This window comes from Phodopus roborovskii, unplaced genomic scaffold (assembly GCF_943737965.1).
Source record: "Phodopus roborovskii unplaced genomic scaffold, PHOROB, whole genome shotgun sequence".
In the NCBI taxonomy this organism is placed as follows: domain Eukaryota; kingdom Metazoa; phylum Chordata; class Mammalia; order Rodentia; family Cricetidae; genus Phodopus; species Phodopus roborovskii.
The window spans coordinates 10,395,798-10,419,506 of record NW_026126517.1 but is presented as its reverse complement, the minus strand read 5'-3'; the positions used below and the strand labels follow the sequence as shown (position 1 = coordinate 10,419,506).

The 23,709-nt window shown below is 45.5% G+C and overlaps 1 protein-coding gene across 1 annotated transcript in view; it reads left to right on the top strand.

Moving 5' to 3' along the window:
• The first annotated feature begins 8,991 nt into the window (after positions 1 to 8,991).
• Positions 8,992 to 23,709, top strand: part of St14 (ST14 transmembrane serine protease matriptase) — a 41,800-nt gene continuing 27,082 nt past the window's right edge. Inside the window, exon 1 of the mRNA XM_051196982.1 lies at positions 8,992 to 9,258. Coding sequence (XP_051052939.1) covers positions 9,178 to 9,258 — 81 coding nt within the window. The 5' untranslated portion in view covers positions 8,992 to 9,177. The remainder of the gene's footprint in view (positions 9,259 to 23,709) is intronic.

The window sequence follows — 23,709 nt, the reverse complement described above, 5'->3', positions numbered from 1 at the left end:
TTAACTATGTGTTGGTTGATGAATGAAGCTGTTTTGGCCAATGGACAGGCAGAATTTAGCTAGGCAGAAATTCTGAACAAAGAGGCAGGGAAAAGGAAAACAGGACAGATGCCATGTAGCTACCAGGGAGCCAAGAGACCCAGGCATCACCGGTAAGCCAAGGCCACATGGTGATACACAGATTAATAGTAATGGTTGATAATTAAGAGAAAGCTAGCCAGTAAAAAGCCTAAGCCAATGGCCAAGTGGTTATTTCATAGTGGCTTCAGGGACCCAGTTGAGTGGAAGAAACCTGTCCAGTGGGACTGAGACTACATGGAGGAAAGTCTCCCATTACAAATGGCACCCAACGTGAGGCAATAATTTCCATATAAAGCCTAAAAAGCAGCTTTTTGGTAGCCACAAATTTTAAGATAGGCTCTGTTTGTTGGCCACTATAAGATGCATGGCTCCTTTAAGAAACAGCTTCTTTGTTGCATGGATGTGAATCCTTTGGGTATATGCCTAAGAGGGGGATTGCCGGGTCCTGTGGTAAACTAATTCCCATTTTCCTGAGGAACCGCCATACTGATCTCCAAAATGGCTGGCTGTATGAGTTTGCACTCCCACCAGCAGTGATGAGTGTTCCCATTTCTCCACATCCTCTCCAACATAAGTCATCACTGGTGTTTCTAATTTTAGCCATTCTGGCAGGGGTAAGATGGTATCTCAAAGTTGTTTTGATTTGCATTTCCCTGATAGCTAAGGATGTGGAGCATTTTCTTAAGTGTCTTTCAGCCTTTTTGATTTCCCCTACATATGGAATTGGGGTGGGAGGATGGGAGGGGAGGGTGTTTAGAGTGCATGTGAGAGGACAGAGAGGGCAAAAAGGGAGGGAAGGAGGGAGGGAGGGCTGGGGGGAGGGAGCGAGGGAGGGAGGGAGGGAGAGGGAACTGGGATCGACATGTAAAATAATATATTAAACTAAAAAAAAAAAATTCTTTGACTCCAAAATTTAAATTGAAGGACAAGTTACTGGGGAAAAGGATTTCTATTTTTGTTTCCACAGAAAATGAAAAGATGTGGATTCCTTCCAGACTAATGTGGTTTGATCACGCCAGACCGCCTGAAACAGAGTACAAGCTGATCCTACATTCAAAACAGCTGGACAAAACAGCCCTACAGACTACAGCCAGGATATCTGAATCTTCTTCGAATCCCCCAAGACAGCGCCCCTTACCAGCAGGAAGTAGTTTGGAAAGAACGACGCCCAAATTCCCAAATATTGTGTATAAATGTTTGTTTTCATTTAATTGGACTGTTATATAAAATTAAAAAAAAAAAAAAAAGAAACAGCTTCTTCCCAATGCAGTATCTGGGCTTGAGCAAAGCATGGTGGGAATCCCACCACAGTACACAGAGACATTTCCAAGCTGAGCATCATGATACATGGCAGATTTAGCTTTTACTCAGACACAAAAAAAGAAAATGTTTATGGGCAGAGTACTACATGCTGCTTTCCAGAGCTGGTGGCAAAAATACCAGAAGAGGCAGAGCCAATATCCAGGGCTGCTGTGACCACTGCTTCCTATTTTAAAAACACTCTGGTCATAAAAAAGGATTTCAGATACTTGACAAGGACAGATTCAGACAAGAAAGACCTCTAAAAGGGTCACAGTATATTTAAAAGATGTACATAACTTAGGAGAGACAGAGAGGGAAAAAAAAAAGACAGTCATAAAATTAGAAAAGTAATTTAAGATAATAAACTAAGATCCTTAAAAAATAGAGTAATATAAGCCACATAAAGATTAAAATTATACAGAAAATCTAGATTATGTATGTCATTGTGTTTTCTTTGCAACTTTTGACTGCAGAGAGGTATTCGATTCTAAAGGCTACTAAAGCTAAACCAACATATGTTTTAAAGATATCTTGACTTCAAATTTTGAGTCTAAGGATATGTTAGGTTCTGCTTTTGTTTCCACAGAAGATGAGAACCTATGGATTTCTTCCAGGCTATGGTTTGGTCAAGGAAGACAACCTAAAGCAATGGCCCATGTGATTCAAAACAACTGAGATGATATAGCCTCACAGACTACTATAGCCAGGGTTTGGCCATGGTTCTGGATTTTCTCAGGAGCCCACATCAACAGAAAACAGTTTGGAGAAACTATGCCCAAATTTCCAAATACTGCTTATAAATGGTTTTTTTTTTCCATATATAGGGGGTTAATTATAAATGGTTGATGATCACAGTCAATCTCCCTTTAAAAAGGGAGGGATATGATATAAAAATGAATACTTTGCATTAGTATTGTTTTGATGTATTGATAGAAATTCAAGATCAATGTTGTTATATGTATATTTCTACTCTTGTTTAGGTATTGGGTTTATACAGTTTATTTTAAAATGTAATGTATAATTAAAAATACAGATTAATAGATAATCATTATAATAGTCAAAACTCATGGTCATGTTAATTAGGTTTTCTGGATATACAGAGATATATTTCAGATGGATAGGTATTCTTCAAAACCTTTCAAAGACCTAAAGAATTTGGCATTTAAAATGGTTTGTTAACTTAGGGCTTTTAATTATAATGAGATACATCTGCTCTTGACAGCACCAATTATGTCATAGAGGAAGATGGGCATCAAAGAAACTCATTATGGAATTTGCTTTCAATATGACATGGATAGCCATTTGGACAAGAAACTGCTCTTGCCTGGACTGCTTGACAGCAAGCACTCTGTCCAAACTGGACAAGCAGGTTACCAAAGAAAATGACTGCTGAACTTGCCAAGGGACAGGATGATCCTTCAAAGTTCCTGTTCCATTAAAAAGTCTGCCAGACACTTTGGGCCTATAGGCTGAAGATAGATGGATGTCCCAATGTCACAGAGGAATTTTGGGTAATTGTCCAGACAGCAAGATGTCTCTGTTAATTTTAGAGTTTATATTATATCCTTCTGGAGTCTTTGATGGAGTTGAAGACAGATAGTTATAATTGTTTTCCTTAATTATAATAAAAGATAACATAGGTATAAAACTTTACATTCACAAAGATAGAACAAATGATAAAATATTTCCTTTACATTTTGTCAAATGTAAATGAACTAAATATTGTATAATATATATACATTATATATATATATACATAAAATAATTCTTGCTTGACAACTATTTTGTTATATGTACATTTACTGTGTTAAAGTTAAAACCTTCTTTTTTACTTAGGCAGAAGAGGGGAGATGATGGGGAATGTCCTCTGTATGCTGTGACTATGTGTTTCTCTTATTGGTTGATGAATAAAGCTCTTTTGGCCAATGGACAGGCAGAATTTAGCTAGGTAGGAATTCTGAACAAGGAGGCAGGGAAAAGGAAAAACAGGACAGACACCATGTAGCTGCCAGGGAGCCAAGAGACCCAGGCATTACAGGTAAGTCAAGGCCACATGGTGATACATAGATTAATAGTAATGGGTTAATAATTAGGAGAAAGTTAGCCAATAAAAAGCCTAAACCAGTGGCCAAGCAATTATATATATATAGTCTCTGAGTGGTTATTTCATAGTGGCTGTGGGGACCTGGGTCAGTGGAGGGAAACTGGTCCAGTGGGACCAAGACTAGATAGAGGAAAGTCTTCCATTACACCTGTGGTTGCTGGGAACTGAACTCAGGATCTCTAGAAGAGCAGTAGTGCTCCTAACCTCTGAGCCATCTCTCCAGACCCTAAGATCCTATTTTTATTTGGAGTTAAGACCCACTACATAAGATGAAGTTCATCCGTAGTACCAATAAGTAGGTCATAGGCTCTAGGAGAGAACTACAACTACTGATTGCTAAGTGGCCATAGTATTACTCCAACTCCTAATGGCTTATTGTTCCACCCATAGATTAGTGCATCTCCCAACCTCCTCAGAGAAGCTTCTTTTGCAGTAGATGGTAATTAGCATGGAGACACAGCTGGTCATCATGCACAGAATTAGAGACTTCAGAGTGCTCAGCTCTAAATGGGACATTGATGTCATACACACAAGGACACCTTCCCAAGGCTCTGGGATCACAGTAGAAGAGCAGGTATTAAAGATTTTAGGAGCCAGAAGTAGTGGATGACCATAGCAATGAGTGTTTTCTGGACACAACAGGGCAATTGCACATATAAACTCACAACAGTTGTGAAAAGCATGCACAAGACCTCAAGATCAAGCCAGACAAAATGTGAGTATGGAGGAGGAAGAACATGAAGTCCCTCCCATAGCTAAGAAGTTAATTGGCAATTGATGGCCACCGGGAGAATGAAAGTCAGCTCTCTTCAAGTATACAGCCTGCAAGTCTGCCCGTGCTCAGTAGATGGTCCTACACCCGTGCACATATTGGCAACATTAAATAAACTTAGTGGATTAGAAAAACACACAAAATTGGGGATGGGGAATATTGGTGAGGGGAAATAGAGGGACAGTTGGAGGGATAGTAATGAGGGATGGACTTGACCAAAACACAGGCATTTTAAAAATTCTCAAAACAAGTCTTACCAGGAAAAAACATTCCTGCCCTTCCCCTTTTCTTTGCTCAAATAGTATTCTGCTGTTTGTCAACTGGTGAGTGAACAAAACTCAAAAGTTCTTTGACTTCTCCTGGATGAGATTACCTGTTGTCTTTATTTAAAAAAAAAAAGTTGGGTTGGCCAGGTAGTAGTGACACACACCTTTAATCCCACCAAATTTCAGGGTTCCAGGCCAGCCTGGTCTGCAGAGCAAGTTCCAGGACAATTGGGGCGACACAGAGAAATCCTGTCTTGAAAAACCAAACAAAGAAACAAACAAATGAACAACAACAACAAAAACTATGTTCAAAGAAGTTGGAGAGATAGCTCAGCAATTAAGAATACTTACTGCTCTTGCAGAGGACTTGGGTTTAGTTCCCAACACCCACTTAGCTGCTCACAACCATTGGTAACTCCAGTTCCAGGGGATCTGATGCCACCTTCTGACCTCTATGGTCACCAGGCACACACATGGTGCATGTACATACATGGCAGGTAGAACACTAAAAAAGTTTTAAAAATTAAAATAAAAAAGAAAGTAAAAATACAAGGCTAAAGTTAAAAAGCAAAGTAGGGCCCAGCATGAATGAGACCTCAGGTTCAATCCTCAGTATGGCTAGAGCAACAAATAGAAAAAGTTAATATTGTATGGTCCTACATTGTAAATGGAGGTCTCAGTTGGAATGTGAAGAATACTTTATTTCCTCTAAAGGTTCCAGCTTCCTGAGCCCAGGGCTGCAGTCCACAGTTACAGTACATGGCTCAGCATGAGTGTGGCCCTGAGCTTTGCCTCCAGCATCAATAAAAAATAATACTTTTTTTTTTTTGTTTTGTTTTAAGGAAAAGACAAACCCTACCTTTCTAACCAAAAGTCCAAGAAACAATAACCAAGGGACCAAGCCACTTATCTTGTGCCCAGATTAAGATCTTAACATTTCATTTTCTAAATGACATGGAGATACATTAAAGAAGTGGCTGGTGGGTAGTGTGAGCAATGAGCATGGTGAACATGGGCTGTGGTACCAGAAAGAGAAATGTATCTGTAGAGATACCTGGGGTTGAGTCAAAGGACTCAGACACCGAAAGTGACTCCCGCTGCTGAGAGAGGGCATACTTTAAACATACAAGGGCTCAAGGATGTTTGTCAATCAAGTTTAAGTCCCCAGCATCCTATCCTATAAAAGGAAAAGAGTGTGCCCGGAGTGTAGCTCAGTGGGGCAGCATTTGCCCAGCGCATAGGAAGCTCTGGACTCAAGCCCTGACACCGAAAGAAGCAGCAAAACAAAACCAATTAGTCTGCAATAGATTGGGTGTAAAGCCCCACAAGCTGAGTGTTAAAGGCAGGGTCTCTGCTGGTGTCCTTGAGAGCCAGTAGAAATTTTAGGAGGTGGAACCCAACAGGAAGTAACCCAGTAGTCTCTGGGGGGGGGGCGTGCCCTTCAGAAGAGTTGTGGGACTCTCTCTCTCTCTCTCTCTCTTCTCCTGACCGCCTGAGTTTGAATCACAACATCACAAAGGAAACAAATGGATTCGACTGGAGCAAAGTGTATAAAGCAAAGCCTTCCAGGAGTAATGCAGAGTTTAGGGAGGAGGTGATGGCAGCAGGCTAGTGGTTTGTGCATTTGTTGTTTGTGGGTGGGTGGAATAGGTAAAGGAAGCCATCAGCATTGCTTCTAGAACCGACTGACTGAATAGATGAAACCATTTCCTGGGATGGCCAGTTCAAAGCCAAAGACAGACAGGAGATAGTGCTCAGAAGTGCTACTCTGCTGTATGTGAGTGGCTCACAACCTGTCTCAGATTTCTAGAGCTTTCTCTTTTAGCTCATAGAAGTACATAGGAGCCTTACCCACAAAAGACACTCATGTGGCTATTTGAATACAATGCATTCATTACAAATCCTGAGGAAGAGAAATGGCAGCCAAAATCCTTCCTAGGGATGGATCACTGTGTGATCCCCCACAGTGGGATCACAGTTAAGTACACTCTGTGTATGACTGAAGTCTTTTAGCCCTCTGCTAATTAAGTTCAATCCATTTGGCTTAATCCTCATAAAATTACAATATGCTTTTGTTTTTAAACTGTAGGTGAAGAAACTCAACAATAGCCTGAGCAAGGGCTTAATATACTGATATTTAGTTTCAGGGACTGATGTAACTCATTGTGTTTAGCCACAGCATTTTGAGAACCCTTATGTACAGCAGGAAGCTAAAAAAAAAAAAAATACTACAAAGTATGCAGCAATTTCAGGCAGAAGAGCTTGGTTGTGCCTGGGGGAAATGTCACAGATGGGTCGTGCCACGTGAACTTGGGCTTCACCACAAGTAGGCAAAGTGATTATGGTGAGCAAAGGGGAGTGCAAGAGACAAATGGAGTGGTTTGTCAAAGCAGGGGTGGGGAGTGGGGGTGGGAGGGGCCGTGCTAAAAAGGGAGCAGGCAGAGTTAACATGGAGACACACAGTTGGTGCTTAAAAAGTCATTTTTACCAACAAAGCAACTCCCACAGGTAAGAGGGATAACAAGTTGTCAAATAAATGACCCTTCCTACACCAGGAGACACGAAGACACTCACAAGATGAGGGGTCCTCATTGTGAGTTGTTCTGTTCATTTTATACCTCCCCTGCACCTCTTACTGCTTCAGGTTTTTCCTTTTCCTTGAAGGAGTGTCCCTCAGACTTCCTGGTCCTGTTGTCTTAAATAGTAAGAGAGTCTTGGTGACTCTAAGCTTGAGCAAGGTCTCTATGCCAGGGATCCACCTTCCTTTATCATCACCAGCCTAAGCAGATGGTTTGACCAGAGTCAAACCACATATGTCCACCTTCTAAGTGACTTGTCCCAAAGATATGAATGAGTTGGAGAAATCCTTACAGGGTCCTAGGAATGTGAACTTAACTTTCCCAACAGACAGTGTGCTCTGAGAAATCCAGGGAGAGATGTTATAGCAGCTTTGGAGTAAGCTGGTCCAGGAAACGGAGGTTTGGTACAGTGAGTACCTTTGAGTCTTTGCTACTTCCAATCTGGCTAAATTTCAGTCAGTCAGTCACTAACTGAAGGGTGTTGTGCCAGTCGTAACCCAAAGCAGGGAATTCAACATCTTCCATTTAGTCTTGGAACGCTTTGTATACAGTAGGGTGCATTAAGTCAACATAAGACTTGGAGGACTCGGGTGAGTGAGGCACAGCAATGCAACGGGAGAGGTACAGATAGACAGACCCAGTTCTGGCTCACACGATAGAACCTGTCTGTCCATCAAGATAGGACAGGTCTATGTCAGTACACACAACCATTAACTCTCATTGGTCTAATGTCACCAGAGTTATCACAACACATATAGCGAGGATCAGCAGGGGACTCTGCTTATTGTAGTTGCTGAGGACACAGACTCACAGAGATTTTATTATTTTAAGACAATGGGTGAGTTCTGGATGGTAACTTGGGGCTTGTTGATTTCAAAGTAGGGGTTTCAGTTTTGTTCACTCTCATTTCCCAAAACACAGGACAATGTTTAGGGCTTACTACAAGCTCAGTAGTTTTGGTTCACTATGCAAGATCACAGAATACCAGTGGAGAAATGCCCAGGCGATTGCTAAAGCAGAGCAAGCACTTCTGATGTCTCTTTTGGGAAGACAAGTTTCCTTACTGGAGGTGAATTATCTCAAGAAAAAAAGCATGGGGGCTTGCAGGATGACTCAGCCAGTAAGGGCTCTTACTGCCAAGACTAACCTTCTGTTCCCTAGAACCCACACGGTGGCAGGAGAGATCTGAGTCCTTGCAAGTTATACTCTAACACACAAATGTAACAACTACTACAGAAAATTTAAGGGAGTGTAGAAAAAAGGGAGGAGATCGATAAAAGAATGTTGGGGTCCTTGATTTTATGGGTCAGAAAGGATTAGGAAAATGCAGGAAAGGCGCCTTTCAAGAGATGTCTGCAGTCAGTATCTGGTGTCGCAAACAGCGGGATGACTCTGAGGACCTTCTCTCATTTCTCTGGGTACAGGCCACTGTCAGTGCCTCCCACAGCGAAGGGGCTGCTACTGTCCCCAGGAGGAGGAAGGTCGTTGTGTCCGTGGCACACGGCATGCGGGAAGGCCGGTCTTGCAGCAGCTGGCTTGAGTTTAAGAAGGACTAATACTGACACACAAGCATCTCTGGCAAGATGATTGGTTGTAGGGAAAGATCCAGGGGACAGAGACTAAAGTTGCGTAAGGGGATGGTGGAGAGGTGGTCAGTTTCAAAGGGCCGCGAGGAAAGGCTATGCTCCAGGAAAAAGAGCCACCTGAGAGAAAGAGGAAGCGCCAGAACTTCGCTGGGCTCCTTTTCGGGGGTTCTGGGAGGAGGGGCGGAGCTTCCTGGGGGGGGTATGGCAGAAGGCGGGGCCGGCCGCAACAGGTGTGCGGGCGCCGGTGCTGGCTGGCTGGAGAGGCGGGGCGAGCGGGGAGGCCACACCCTGAAACTACCTGCGCGGGGAGGAAGGATGAGAACTGGAGCCTCCGCCGCCGGCCGGGCGCCCTGGGCCTGCCCCGGAACTTGGCCCGTACCCCTCCTCGCGCTCCGCGTCCCTCGTGTCCCCAACGTCCCGCGGGCAATGGTAGTCGACTGCCTGCAGGGACCACGCGTCTGAGACCAGCGATCGCGCTGCCGAGACCATGGGCAGCAATAGGGGCCGCAAGGCCGGAGGGAGCTCGAAGGACTTCGGCGCGGGACTCAAGTACAGCTCCCGGCAAGAGGTGGGCGAGGCCCGGGGACCTGGGGCGAGGGCCGGGGACCCGGGGCCGGGCGTCCACAGTTCGGATCCTCGCGCACCCGCACTTGCGCGCGGCTCTCGGTTTCGCCTGAGCTCCGCTCTACGGCCCGTGGGTGGCCTGGGCTCCGGCGCTCAGGTGGAATTTCCTGTTCGGTGGGTGCCTGGCCGCTGGTGGCAGGGCGGGGCTGGCCGGACCTCGGCCCCAGATCTGCCTTGCTCCGGCCACCGAGCAGGCAGGAAGCCCCAGGGCCGGGAGGCACCACTGCCTCCTACCCTCTCGCTGGCTTGAAAAAGAGGACCGCTGTGGGGGTCCCCATAGTTCTGGGTTATCAGTGCTCTGAGTGGGTGATCTGGGCTATGGCAAGGACATATTCGTGGGTTGGAGACTTGTCTCTCCTTGGTCTCTGCAGAAACTCGTTTTAGTTTTCCTGGTTAAAAGGCGCTTTGGACCTTTTGTAGAGGTATTCTCAGAGCAGAACCTGGTCCACAGAGCATGGAGCTGGGGGCTTGTTGGCCCTTGAGAAAGTGGCTGTCTGGGCAGTGGTGAGGGAACCTCTCTCTTGAGGCAGACATTGAAGTAGAAAGCAGAAGCACGGAGAAGTCTCTTGAAGGACCTCAAAAACATTAAATTTACTGTACAGAGTGAGGGAGGGCGTTAGTCACCTTTCTGAAGAACACACACGGGGTGGGGTGGGGGACAATGCTCTGGTGGGACTAGGAGCCAGGTATTTTCCAGAACTGCTGCAAGACACTGGTGAGCGAGGCTTGTTGATCCAGCAGGGTCCCTCGACGCGTTTTATGCACTCTTTGTGCAGTGACTTGCAGAAGACCAGATCTGGGGAGGTGGGTGGGGGTGTGATGGTTACACTTTTCACTCCTTGTGGCCAGAGTCCCTGTAGCCTGTGCTTCAGCCCTGCTGTGAGATGCATTCTGGCATTTGCCACCTGCTGCCGCCTTCTCTTCCTTTCTGCAATTGGGGTGTTCGTGAATTGCCAGCTTGGGGTTCCTGCTTCCTCCACAGGTAGCCTGCTGTATTGTGTTTAGTTTCTGGTCTGTTTTCCTCACCTTCCAAGTTTGCCCTTGCCGACTTTCTCTTCAAAGACTTTGCTGATACTGAAAGAGGACCCTCTGGGGTCACTGAAAGTGAACTCAGTTTCCTCTCTGGTTACACCATCCCAAGGGAGGGCACCAAGTTCATCCCCAACTGGATGCAGGATGGGGCTCATCTCTCTGGTCCCTGGGCTCCTGTTAGATCACTATGCACCAGTAACTCCACCTTGTCTTCCCCCTAGGTCCTCATTCATCTGCTCTCCACCCTCTGGGTTACTCCTACTTCATTTCTTCTGGAGTCTTTCTCGTATGTGATTTTTATGCTGTCATTTTTCAGGTCATGTGGACCAGGCATTCACTGCTCAAGGGGGCTCTCAGAGAACAATATGACATGTAAGCAGACATGCACAAAGTTTGTCACCAGGCAGTGTGTCTGCAAGGGAATAGCCACAGCTCACTTTCATATTTCCAGGAAGTCTTCCAGTATGCCCCCTACCCTAGGCTTGATTGTGCCTTCCCTGGCATCACTCAGCAGTGCTGTACAGTTGGGGTCTGCAGATCCCCTGGGCACATTTTCTGACCTGTCTGTATGGCTGCTGCCTCTTGGATAGCTTCTGTCACAGAGCCTAGCTCAAGTCATGCTGGGTCCCAGGACAAACACTACCACAGCTTTTGGGTTCCTTGTGTCTTAACTGCCTCCTTCCCAGGACTGATTATGCTGGTTCTTATTCTACTTTTGTGGCTCTATTGGAGGGTAGGAGTTACTCTGCTGTGTTGTTTTTCCTGTTGCATATGTCTTGGGACTGCATGTGTTCTGCCCAGGATGAGCAGGTGTGCAGGTGCCTGTTGTATGGCCACTAATGAGAACAAAGAATTTGGTCTCACTGAACGGTTAAGTCCATTTTGGATATTTGATGGTGACTGTGAAGTTTCCCTGACATAAGGCATATATGATCAGTACTGATTTCCTTAGAAGAGACTCGGTATTTCTAACTCTAGAAAGACAGGTTCGGAACTTAGATGCTGTGGATCAAAATCAGGTGTCTGGGAGGTAGGCCTTCCAACCCTGAATATTTAGAGTCATCTGTTAATTGGTCAAACATTCACCCATTCATTCAGTCACTCATTTGCATAACAGCTATTTACTAAGTACCCAATGACCAAGCACGTGGCAGATATTGAAAAGTGTCCAAGTCACAGTTTCTGCCTTCAGGGCCACTGTGGGTAGTATGGACAAGCACAGAGTGGGCATTTAGAAGGACATCTGTTGCAGGGTGGTAGCAGCACATGCCTTTAATTCCAGCACTTGGGAGGCAGGGGCAGGCAGCTCTCTAGGTTCAAGGCCAGCCTGGTCTACATAATGAGTTCCAGGACAGCTAGGGCTACACAGAGAAACCCTGTCTGGAAAAACAAAAACGAACACATGAAAGAAGTATAAGAAGGAGGAAGAAGAGGAGGAGAAGGAGGAGGATAAGAAGAAGAAGAAGATGATGAAGAAGAAGAAAAAGAAGAGGAGGAGGAGAAGGAGGAGAAGAAGGAGAGTATTTGTTTTAGCCCAAGCTGGAATTGCCAGAGCAAATGAATTAGGCTGCAGGCATCTGTGCTCTGGTGACAGGGGACACAACATGTTTAGCCTGCTGATCTGAGATGTTATCCAATCCCAGTTAACCTCGGTTTTCCTGACTATGAAATGGGATGGCATGTAGGACCCCTGTTTGTTGCTAACATTCAAAGGAGTACTTTGTGTGGGAAACCATTGTCAGTCTGCAGTGGTTTCAGACCAAGCAATAGGAGTTTCTAAGTTTAAAAAGCCCTGAGACCACTAGGAAGGTGATTTATCTGGGGGATGCTGAGATCACGTGATTTATTTGGGGGATGCAAATCAGGAGAATCTCCACTTTAAATGCATTCTTGACTATGCGGAAGTGCAGAGACGCCTGGCTGAACACTGGGCACCACAGAGCACAGTGTGCTGGGAAGCCACACCCTCAACTGTCTGTCTGCTGTGCAGGCTGTCTTCCTGAGTTCTTTCACTTGCCACCTCTAGCTCCTAAGAAAAAGATCCTTATGTGGCAAGAACATGAGTAGCCTGCTCACGCTGCTTTCCTCTGATCCTTTTCTTTTTTCGCCAGGCAAAACGCACCTGTAGAGACTTTTCTTTGTTCTCCTGGGTGCCAGGTGAGGGAGAGTAGAGGTGGCAGTGAGCACTGGGGGATTTGGGGGGTGTTGTGTGTGGGAACAGGTGCTGCGGTGGAGAGTAAGGCTGTGTTCTCCAGTGAGTATTAGAGGGCCCTACCCCTGGACCTAAGAACATCTGGGATTACCGTCCTCACTTAGGCATCTAGGAAGCCGAGGTGAAGGGAACTTTGAGAGTTGCTCCTGTGTGACTGAGTTTCCTGTTCCCAGAGGGTTTGCTTAGGGCCATCTGTGGCTAAGCTGTCATCACAGACTATGGAAGGAGAAGCAGTCTTGTTCTTTCCTTCGATCTGGTCTCTGTGGACAGCAGCCTCCAAGTGCTGTGGTCCTGGAGTTCCCCTGTTTATTTTCTAGTGTGTGGTTCTACCCAGGCTGTAGGCTCGTCTCTCCTAAAACACATGTTTGTTCTTGAAACAGGAGGGAGAACAGGACAGAGTCTCCTGAGAGCTCAGGTCTTAAAGATGTTATCTGGTGCTCTATGGTGACCACAGGCTGGATGTCTGCAGCACTAGCCCTCTCTCAAATACTGCCTTCTCAGAAATCACAGTGTTCCTCTGTATCCAAGAGAGTTCTCTTCCAGCACCCTCATGGATCCCAGAATCTAAAGTGCTCAAATGCCCTAGGTAGGTGGCATTGTACAGCCATGACTGGATTCACTGTAGGTAGACATTCTGAGAACTTTGTCTTCAGGTGGTCTGATCAGTGTAAAAACATCGATTGTACAAACTGACATGGTGTAGCCTGCCACATACTGGAACTGTATGCTATAAACTGTTGTATGTGATAGTCTTTGTTATGTGGAGTTTGCTGTACACATATAATCCAAACATGTGCCCACGTACTTCAGATCACTGCCAAATTACTTACAGTATATAACACAATGTAAATAGTCATCAAACGAGATAAACAAATGTTGGTACCTGTTCCCTACAGATTCAGTTTTTATTTAATTATTTATTAACTATTGCTATTTGTTAGTAGTTGTTTGCAGTGCTAAAGATTAAACCCAGGGCTTTGTGCACATGGGGCAACTGTCCTGCCTCTGAGCAACACTTTGGTCCTTGTCGACAACTTTTCTAGAAACAGGTCCATATTAAAAATTCCTCCAAGGTGCTCATCTTCCTAGTTTGCCCATTCTGGCCGAGCTTAGTGATACATCAGGTGATCTCTGCAAGTTTTGTGGCTGTTGTTAAAGCCGTCAGGATCTCAGATCTACCTCTCTGTCTGTGGCCCCTGCTGGTGATGCTGAGGCATAGTGGTTATCGAGGCAGCCATGGAGCAAAGGTGCAGGATCTCTTTCTACCATTTCGATGTGTGCTTCAGTCCGTTGTTTCACTCCTGCAGTGTTGATGTGGACAAGCTAAAAACAGAGTTTACAGATGAAAACTCTGAGGCTCAAAGGCCCTGAGTAAACTGCCCAGAGGCAGTGGCAGGTAGAGCAAGATTTCAGACCTTGATCTGTGTGACTTCAAAGCCCAGGAGCTTAACCACAATGCTATTATAAAATTGTGTTCCAAAGAGAGGGGTGATTGACGCATATCCCCAGCAAATCCCAGAACACATCATTAGGGCGTTGTGAGCACATAAAAAAAGAAGTGGAGATCACTGGGCGCCAGCACGAGTGCACCCAAGTCATCTCTCTCCAAACCTGTCTGGCTTTCCTTTTAATGGGCTGACTTAGCCAGGAGACTAGGAGCGTAAAGATGTGACTACAACATGGCTTTCAACAAAATGTACCCTCGTTTATTACGTGCATAATTAAAAATCGTGGTGCAATTTTAAGTTGAAAAACAATTTACCCAACCCACGCTGAAGAATCAGAGTAGTCCATTTTCTTTGCCTTGTTCCACTCCTCGCTTGGTTCATGAATTTTGTCTTGTTTGTTGTGTACAAGCCATTTGTCTGGCAAAGGCATAGTAGTGATCTTGCCTTTCGGGCACGATGGAGGGCTGGGACTGGGAGTCTCGTGGTTGGATAGGTTTGTGAATGACTGCTGAAGAGGGTCCCTTCGTGCTGTCCCTCATTTCCTTCTGGGCACTGTGACTTTTCCTCTTTAGTAACAATTCAGATGGGACATTCAGACTTGGGACATTAACCTCTTGGCTTCTGTACATGACACTCAACTGGGAGGGAAAGGCTGATGCCACTGATGGTTTAGTGATGAGTCAGAAAGAGCTAGCTAGCCCTCGGATGGATTGCTGAAATGGAACATGTCCATCTGGGTCTGGAGGAAAAGCTACCCACGCGACACCATTCTCCTAGGCAGAACCAGAAACCACCTCACTCCATGGCTCAGGTGAGGAGCCTACTCCACCCCAGTACATCCAGAGTTCTGAGGTGACAGTGAGCTTACTATAGGCCAGGCTGTCATCTGTCGTGTGGCTGTCCCAAGTCTAAATCAAGGGTTTTTGTTTTCTTCCCAGACTATACTTATTTAGATCTATTAAAGAATGTTTTAAGGACCAGTGAGATGGCTTAGCAGGTAAAAGCACTTGCCAAAAAAGCCTCACGATCATAGTTTTATTCCAGAAACTCACAAAGCTACATGCAATGGCTCATACCTGCAATCCTAGCATGCCTCCTGTGATATGGAAGGTAGAGATAGGAAAAATTCCAGAAGCTAGCGGACCATCTAACCTGTAGTACATTGCATAGCAGAAAGCAAGAAAGATCCTGCTGAAATAATGTGGAGGGAAAGAACTGGCTCCCAAAGTTGTGCTCTGACCATCACACCTGCACCATGGCACAGGCTCGCACGTGCACACGTGTGTGTACACACACACTCACACACACACACTGACAAGTAAAATAAAAAATTAAAATATTATTAAAAGGCTAAGAAATTATGATATGGTCAAAGAAAATATGGTCAACCCAGATAGCCAGAATTTCTTTTTAAATAATTTATTTTTACTTTATGTGCACTGGTGTTTTGCATGTATGTATATCTGTATGACTGTGTCAGATCCCCTGGAGGTAGAATTATAGGCAGTATGTAAGCTGCTGTGTGGGTGCTGAGAATTGAACACAGGTCCTCTGGAAGAACAGCTGGTGCTCATAACCACTTAGCCTGATAGCTAGAATTTTTAAAAGACAAGGAAGTGCTGTAGCAACTGTAGTTTATGCATTCTCTCTCTCTCTCTCCTCTCTCTCTCTCTCTCTTTCCCTGTCTTCCTCCCTCCCTCCTTCCCTCTCTCCATTTTTTCCAAGATGGTCTTACTATATAGCTCTGGTTGTTCTGGACCTCACTCATTATGTAGACCAGGCTGGCCTTGAACTCACAGAGACTGGCCTGCCATTGCCTCCCAAGTGCACTCTCAAGGTTTGTTTGTTTATGATTACAAAGTTAGGGAAGGGGTTTGAAGTCAAGCAGTGTAGAAAGATTCAAATTAGAAAGTGCATTTTTTTTTTCTGGAATTTGTTCCCCAAGGTACTGATTTAAAAATTATAGATCATTTTCACTTATGTGTATGTGTGCGCATCATTGTGTGTATGAACACACACGTGCAGGTGTCCTTGCAGTCAGAAGGCTTTAGATTCCCTGGAGCTGCCTGATGTGGGTGCTGGATGAAACTGAACTTGGGTCGTCTGTAGGACGAGTGCAAGCAGTCTTCACCACTGAGCCATCTCTCCAGCCCCTTGCTCCCTAAGGTTCTAATCCTGTAGGTAGTGCATAGTTAGTTGTGGGTGCCCTCCAAAGGCCGGTGTGTTGAAAGACCAGGGTGAGTCTATAGGGGATAGTTAGGAAGTCTTTGGGTCAGCGGGGCATTCCTCTGAGGGGAGTGTGGGATACTGGTCTCTTCCTACCCCCAAGTAAACATTTTGCTTTGCTCTATACTGTGTGTTCCATCACAGGCCCAATGGGTCATGGACTAAAACCTCCACAACTGTCAATCAAGTTGAACCTCTCCTCTTTATAAGTTGATTATCTAAGGTATTTCATGACAGTAACAAAAAGCTGGCGAAGAGCTGGTGCTCATTTTATCATAAGTCATCTCTTTGTGTAAGAATCGGGATATTAATTGACATGTGTATTGTATTCTTCCCCAAATGGAATCATAATGTAATTCCACTCTTTAGGCAAAGACTTGGCTGTCATAACTTAATTCAAACACTCTGTAACTTTAAAAAAATTGTTTATGTCCATTGGTGTTTTGTCTGCATGTATGTCTGTGTGAGGTGTTGACCCCCTGGAACTGCAGTTACAGACAGTTGTGAGCTGTCATGTGGGTGCTGGGAATTGAACCCAGGTCCTCTGCAAAAACAGTCAGCGCGCCCAACTGCTGAGTCATCTCTCTAGCTCCTTATTCCCTAAGTAGTGCTTTAGTTGTTGGTGTCTTCCAAAGGCCCAAAGTTATTTTTTGTTTTTGTTTTTAAATGTTTGAATATTTTTGGGAGAAGGTACCATGGCTGTCAGAGGACAGTTTACAGGAGTCAGTTTTCTCCTTCTACCATGTGGGTACCAGGGATTGAACTCGGAATGTCAGGCTTTGCAACTAGTATCTTTATCCACGGAACCATCTTGCTGTTCTTTATTAATACCTTTTTTCCCTTCCTTCCTTCCTTTCTTTTTTTTTTTGGTGGGGGGGCAGAATTGAGACAGGGTTTCTTTGTGTAGTCCTGGTTGTCCTAGAACTAACGCTGCAGACCAGGCTAGCCTTGAACTCATAGAGTTATGCCTCTTGAGTGCTGGGATTAAAGGTGTGTACTACCACCACCCAGCCTTATTAAATATCTTAATCCATGCTAGAATTGTAGAACTAAACACAGTCTCTCTGCTTCCCTCCCCCATCATGGTGAAAGTCTAGGAAGGGGTCTGTCCCAGAGAGTTCTCAAAGGAAGTCTGATGGGTCATAAAGGCCAGGAATTAACCATAACTTTCCACGTCTGTTATGCAGATCTAACCAACCACTGAATGAAAATTGAAGGAAAAAAAATGCACCTGTATAGGCTTTTCTCAACTTCATTCTCTGAAACATATAACACACCATCAGTTTATACATATTTACATCACTTGAGATAATCTGAAGTGTACAGGAGGATGTGTAAAAGTTCTGTGCAAACAGTTCTTCGTTTTATGTTAGGGATTGCACCTGCAGGCCCACAGACTTGGCATCAAGTGAAACCTGGAGTTAGGGATGAGTGAGTTTTCCAGATGAATATGACTTCTCTTTCAATCTATCTTCGTTTTCCTTTGTTAATTACCCACTCTTTGAAAAGGACATTTTGACTCATCATCCAAGCTTTCCCCTAGGAGCTGAATTATTCCAGCTGCCCTTCCTTTCCTTTGATGGCCAGCCTGGGGGAGCTACTTGAATGTGTTCTCAGGTGATTAACGGAAATGCAGCAATAAGGATGAGGGCTGTTGCTGGCCACCAGCAGCCCCGTGGAACCCACTGGGTCAGATCTCTTGTGCTGTTGAATTTAGATCATGTTCATGGGAATATGACTAATGATGAGGTTAAGCCAGGTGGCCAGAGGGATGGAAAACATTCTTTTTTGACGGATTGGAGGGATCAAGCACGGTTAGCTAGAGAAAGCAGAGCAGGAACATGTGCAGTGCTAATAGCCAAGGGGTCCTTTTGAAGCTGATCACACTAGAGGGGGAAGGACTTGTACTGTTGGTGTCCAGTGAGGATGAGATTTCCTGCAGATGCAAATGGCTCTGAGAAGTCGAGAGCTTGGATGTCACCTGAAGTCTGTCCCACTCAAAGCCTGGCACTCCAAAGGCCCTCCTGGCTGCCATCTCCTGAGAGTCTGGCTTGTAATTATGGACTCAGTGGGGAGGGCTTCTTCGTTTGCATGTTGAGTTCTTTCAGGCAACCTATTCTTAGAGCTGCAGTTTAATTAGGGGCCTGGGAGCCACAGAGCAGGTGTTTCAGAATCTCACCAATTTGTGGAGGCTTGAGGGTTTTGTCTGCAGATCCGAGGGCCTCCCAAGGCACAGAGGAACCGTGGTATCTACATATCATGGATTATTCCTCAATCATGGAAAAGAATGCCACTGGTCTATTGGTAGAAGCAATGCCTTGAATGATCCCAGGGAACTTTGTGCAGTGAAAGACAGAAGGGGCAAAGCCAGTACTCCCCAAGTCCTACACTGACCCATTATTAAAGCTCAAACAGATTAGTGGCTGAGGGACTGAAAAGTCTGGGGGACAGGAAGAAGGTAGGTGTGGTTCAAAAAGACAATGGGCTGGTGTAGTGGCATACACCTTTAATGCTTTAGCACTCAGGAGGCAGAAGCAGATGGATCTCTGAGTTTGAGGCTAGCCTGATCTATATAGTGAGTGCCAGACAGCTAGGACTATGTGGAGAGACCCAGTCTCAACCCTACCCCACCTCACAAAATAGATAGATAGATGATAGATAGATAGATAGATAGATGCTAGATAGATAGATAAAAAAGACAATGGGAGGGACCTTCCTGTTGGGAGGGAACTTCATGTTGGAGTGACACACAGGCTTGTCCATAGTAGACATGGGAACCTACCCCCATGGTATGGCACATGGAAAGACACACATGTGTACAAGTCAGACGGGAAATCTGGGTAAGTTCTGTGGGTTGTATCAATGTCACACTAGTCAGACTTTTTGAAGTGCTACCACAGGGGGAACTCAGGCCAAGCCTAGAGAGCTTCTCATTATTTCTTACAATTTTGTGGGAATCTAAATTATCTCAAGAAAAATTGCAATAATAAAAGACATACTAGTCTGTGAAATTGAAATGTAGACTCAGTGAAGAAAATGAATGAGAAGTCCAGAGATGCTGGCCACACCGTGTGTGTGTGTGTGTGTGTGTGTATGTGTGTGTGTATTGTGGGGAGTGGGTCAGCCAGGTTGTGCTGTTGCACTTGGTGATTCTGGGTACAGAGAAAGGTGAGGTGATTGGGTCAGGTGTCAGTCCTGAGCCACTGATTCGTCCCACCCCGTACAAATCAAAGAGTCAAGTAATAAATCTGGGTGGGATTGAGGATGAAGGGTATGAGGGAGGGGTGGTAGAAGAGGCCTCTCTGGTTCTGTGGCTCAAGCAGGTGCATTGGGCTGGCCTTGATGGAGTGCCCATGCCACATCTGAGCTTGGTCTGTCCTGGGCTTGTCAAGTCTGCTCTGGGCAGGTGGATGCAAGGTGGGTGGGGAAGTAAAAATCAAAGGGACACAGTAGGGAGGCCCTGTCATTAGCAGGAATTAGCTAATTATGTTCTCTAAGGGGTCATTAACCCAGTTTAAGAGAAGGAGACTGAGGCCCAATGAAAAGTATTTGCCCCAAGGGCTTAGGGGGCTCAGCCCAGAATCCTGATATAGGGCACACCCACTCCACCTCACAAAAAAGGAAAGAGATTTTTGTCAGGCAGCCCTCTTCACAGTGTGTTCCTTCTCTTCTGGGAAGGAAGGTGTCTTGTGGCTGGAATGTGTGGCTTTTGTCCCCAGGCTGTGCTGGCGGCTACCCTGGACCTCAGTTTAGCCGGGAGACATAATACAGGCACGAGAGTTCCTGCTGTTCCCTGGCAAAGAGTCTTACTTGTGTGTTGTGGAAGCCAGGTAGGTAAGGTCCTGGGGACTTTCCCTTATGATCCAATAAGGTATGGGGACTTTCGGTTTTTTTTAGTCAGTGAGAACTATGGGCCTGTTGGTGCTTTGTCTGATGGACTGACTGTAGCTTGCACATGGACAGAAATTCTGCATCCACTTATTTCCCAGAACTCGTGTCTGATGGGATAGTTGGGGCCAATGACAAGGCCAGAGAGCAAAATGAGAGGGCTGTGTGGGAAAACGATGAAATGTTTGGCCCACACCATGTGTCTAGGCTGGCTTGGTGAATGGGGATTGTGTGTTTCTGACAGTCCAAAGGAATTTGAGGAAGATTCCTGAACTGTTATGGGAGGGTCCCCATGGCAGGAAGTAAAGCCAACCCACAGGACAGGCACCTTGCACCACGGTGGCTTAAAATAGCCAGGCAGGAGCTGGTAAACCAGGCTGCCTCTTCCCTAGTGATGAGATGTGGATGAGCCTGACTGTCTGGAACTGGAAAGGGTAGGTGGAGTTTCTCAACTCTGAAAATGACCCAGGCACTTGTTAAAACCTTTCCAGAACCCAGGCCCTGTCCCTGCCCAAGATACCAGAGTCTTGGAGACACCTCTGGAATGAGCATTCTTTGTTCTAAATCATCTTACTAGACACATCTGGGGAGGGTTGGCTGATGTGTTCAACAGGGGCCCGAGGTGCCTCTGGGCTTTTCGCTTGATCAAATGCTGAAGCTGGTGGCTGGGTAGGAGGGTCTAGTGTGCGCTTCCTCTTCCAATCCATTATGTCCCCAAGGCCCTCTTTAGATTAGAGTTTGTGCCTGGTTCTGGACTGTGATGGTGGCTTGTTGGGTGAAGCCACTGATAATAGGATCTTGAAGTTTATCTGTGGCTGCTGGTTCACTGGAGAAAGTCCTTCCCAGCATGCTCCCTCCGGCAGGAAAGCCTTGGGGGATGTTGTGGGTTTTGTTCAGGCCCCTGCAAAAACCAGAATGGCCCAGTAGATTCTTGGCTTCCCAGTCCATATGAAAGTTAATGTCAATACCCTTTTCCCCCTGTATTCTGTTAAGTGTTAAAAAAAAACAACAAACAAAACAGTGTCCCAACTTAATTAATACTCTCGATAAAAAAAAATGTAAATGACCATTTGAGCTGCTGTAGAAACTGGTGCCTGCGAGATTGAATGAAGGTGGCCTTACCTTCAGTTTGTAAGTTACACTCTGTCTTTGAAGTGCAATAAAGTGAAGTGCAATAAAATGAGATATGCTGGTAATCGGCATCTTGGCCTCCGGCCTTTTCCTGACTCCGCCTCAGCAGCCTACTCAGAGCTGCCTGTCCCCAGGTTCAGCTCCTCCAGTCCCCACAGCAAACACCTGTTCCTTTTCATAGTTCCTTCTCCACTCTATTGTCTGAGGTGGCCTCTGACTCTGTGGCATTTCTGGGGACTCTGGTGAGGATATCTAGAACTGGCTGGCAAGGTTATGCTGAGTGAGTCATTCTTGAGCAAGCAGATGTCTTCAAAATACTCCAGATTGTCTTCTTGCGGTGGTGGCCACGGCTGTACTCAGTCATCGCGTTGTACTTTCGTTACTTGCCTGAAGAGCCATAGGGATATTGTACGGTTCTCATGGCCCGGTGGTGGTGATATCATGGAATTGTAATCTGTCCCACCAGTTGAGCTGATACCCTGAGTCATTGATTATTTATGTAAAGACTGTCTGCCACACATCAGTGACAGCTGGCAGTGGCCACCCTTGACTTAGTCTCAGGTCTGAGCCACACACCCGTGTCCCCAGAAAATGACATCACCTCTGCCCCTTGACCTCCAGCCATAGACATAGGTTTGCACTTATCATGGGACTGCCTTCACCCTCCCTGAGAGAGTCTGAGTAACCTCTTCGGGCTTCCATGATTAGCCCTGTCTTCCCAGCAGGCCACACCCAACTTATAAAATGTGAGTTTGGATGAAGGTTTATTTTTCCCCTTCCATGGTTTGGATGAAATCTCTTTGAATCTTGTATAGTGTGATAGGAAATTGACAGGCAGTGAGCGAGTTCACCCAGATCAGACCAGAATAGAAAATGGTAAGTCTACTGAGTATACTGCAGGGAAGCCATGGATAAAGCCAATAGTAGAACCACTTGCCTTAGCCAGTTGGGTTCAGTGGTTGGTGGCTTCCTTTTGGGAGCCATCCTCAATGCCACCAAATACCACCTGCCATGCGAATGAGGGCAGTCCTGATTGGTTGGTATTTGACTGTGGGGGAAGTCTGGGTTTACAGGCCACATCTCTGGTACAGGACCATGGTCAGCTTGGTTGGCCACATTTAGCCCGGCCAGTTCCCGTTTCTTCAGTGGCAATGCTAAGCATGCTCTCTGGACCAGGCTGGTATTATTTAAATTACCTGATGAGGGCATTCTTTTCTGGTCTTTCAATGGTGACATTGTTTCTACAGTTAGTATTTTTGTTGTTTCTAAACATAACCTCACTTTTTAGTTGCTTTCTCTCTAACAAGGATCAAACCCTGAGCTAACAATGGCAAATTCTTGCTTTGATTTTCTGGTCCCTCAGAGAGACTGTACTCTGATGATAGGTCTGTATGTGCTGGGAACCAGGAGAGGAACTCTCTCAATGAGTGGGTCTTTTAATTCATTTGAAAAGTTTGGTTGGTTCAGCATTAAGCTTTCAGCCATGGTTGGCTTCCTACATAATGGAATAGATCAGCAAATAAAATACAAAATACATTTTTTTTTTTTTTTGCCTCTTATGAATAGTTTTTATTTGCTGTTTGTTTTGACAAATTCTGGTCTCCAGGACCAGTGTGATTAAAATAACAGAAAAGATGATTTCCAGAGAGATGGGCCATTTGCTAAAAGTGCGAGTTTGGATCCTCAGCACCCACAGCTGGGTGGGAAGGAGGTGGGCTGCTCCCTGAAGCTCGGTGGCCAGTGCAGTGTAATAGGCAAGCTCCAGATCCCATGAATATGCCTTCAAAACAAGTTAAGAGTGGCTGAGAAAGACACCTTGTGTCTTCTGGCATTCACATGTTCGAACACACATCTGCACTGGCGTGTATATGCACCTACACGCACACGGGTACATACACACATACATCACACACACACCCAAAAAAAGAAAGAAAGAAAGAAGGAAAGAAAGACAGAAAGAAGGATAGATGACTTTCTTTACTCCGGGGTTTCTGGTTTCTGTACTCTTCCTTTGTGGGTTTCTGGACGGAACACCCTCTCACTCCAGGAAGTTGAGTGGGAATGGATACTCTGACATCACCCTTGCAACCCCAGCCCAGGGCATTCCCCTTTCATGCCCAGTCTGTACTGAGTTACACACTTCAAGTCACTCCTCTTGTTTTCTTGGAAATTACCCCATGCTCTTTTGTCTCAGTGCCCTGGGGCCATGTTGTGTTTCTGGCTACTCTGGCCAGCGTCAAACTGGAGGTTGTGGGCAGGAAGAGGCCACCATAGTTACCAGGCTTCTGTTTGTGGAAAGCAAGCACCTGGCTTTACGGGCCTGTGTTTTGTTTGTGCACCTGCAGCTACATTTACATCTAAGGAACAGAAACCGAGGCAGGCACAGGTGTACTTTCTCTTCTGTTGTCTCTGGCTGTGAAGAGATCATGTGTGAAGTTACACCAGGTCGTGTAGGACT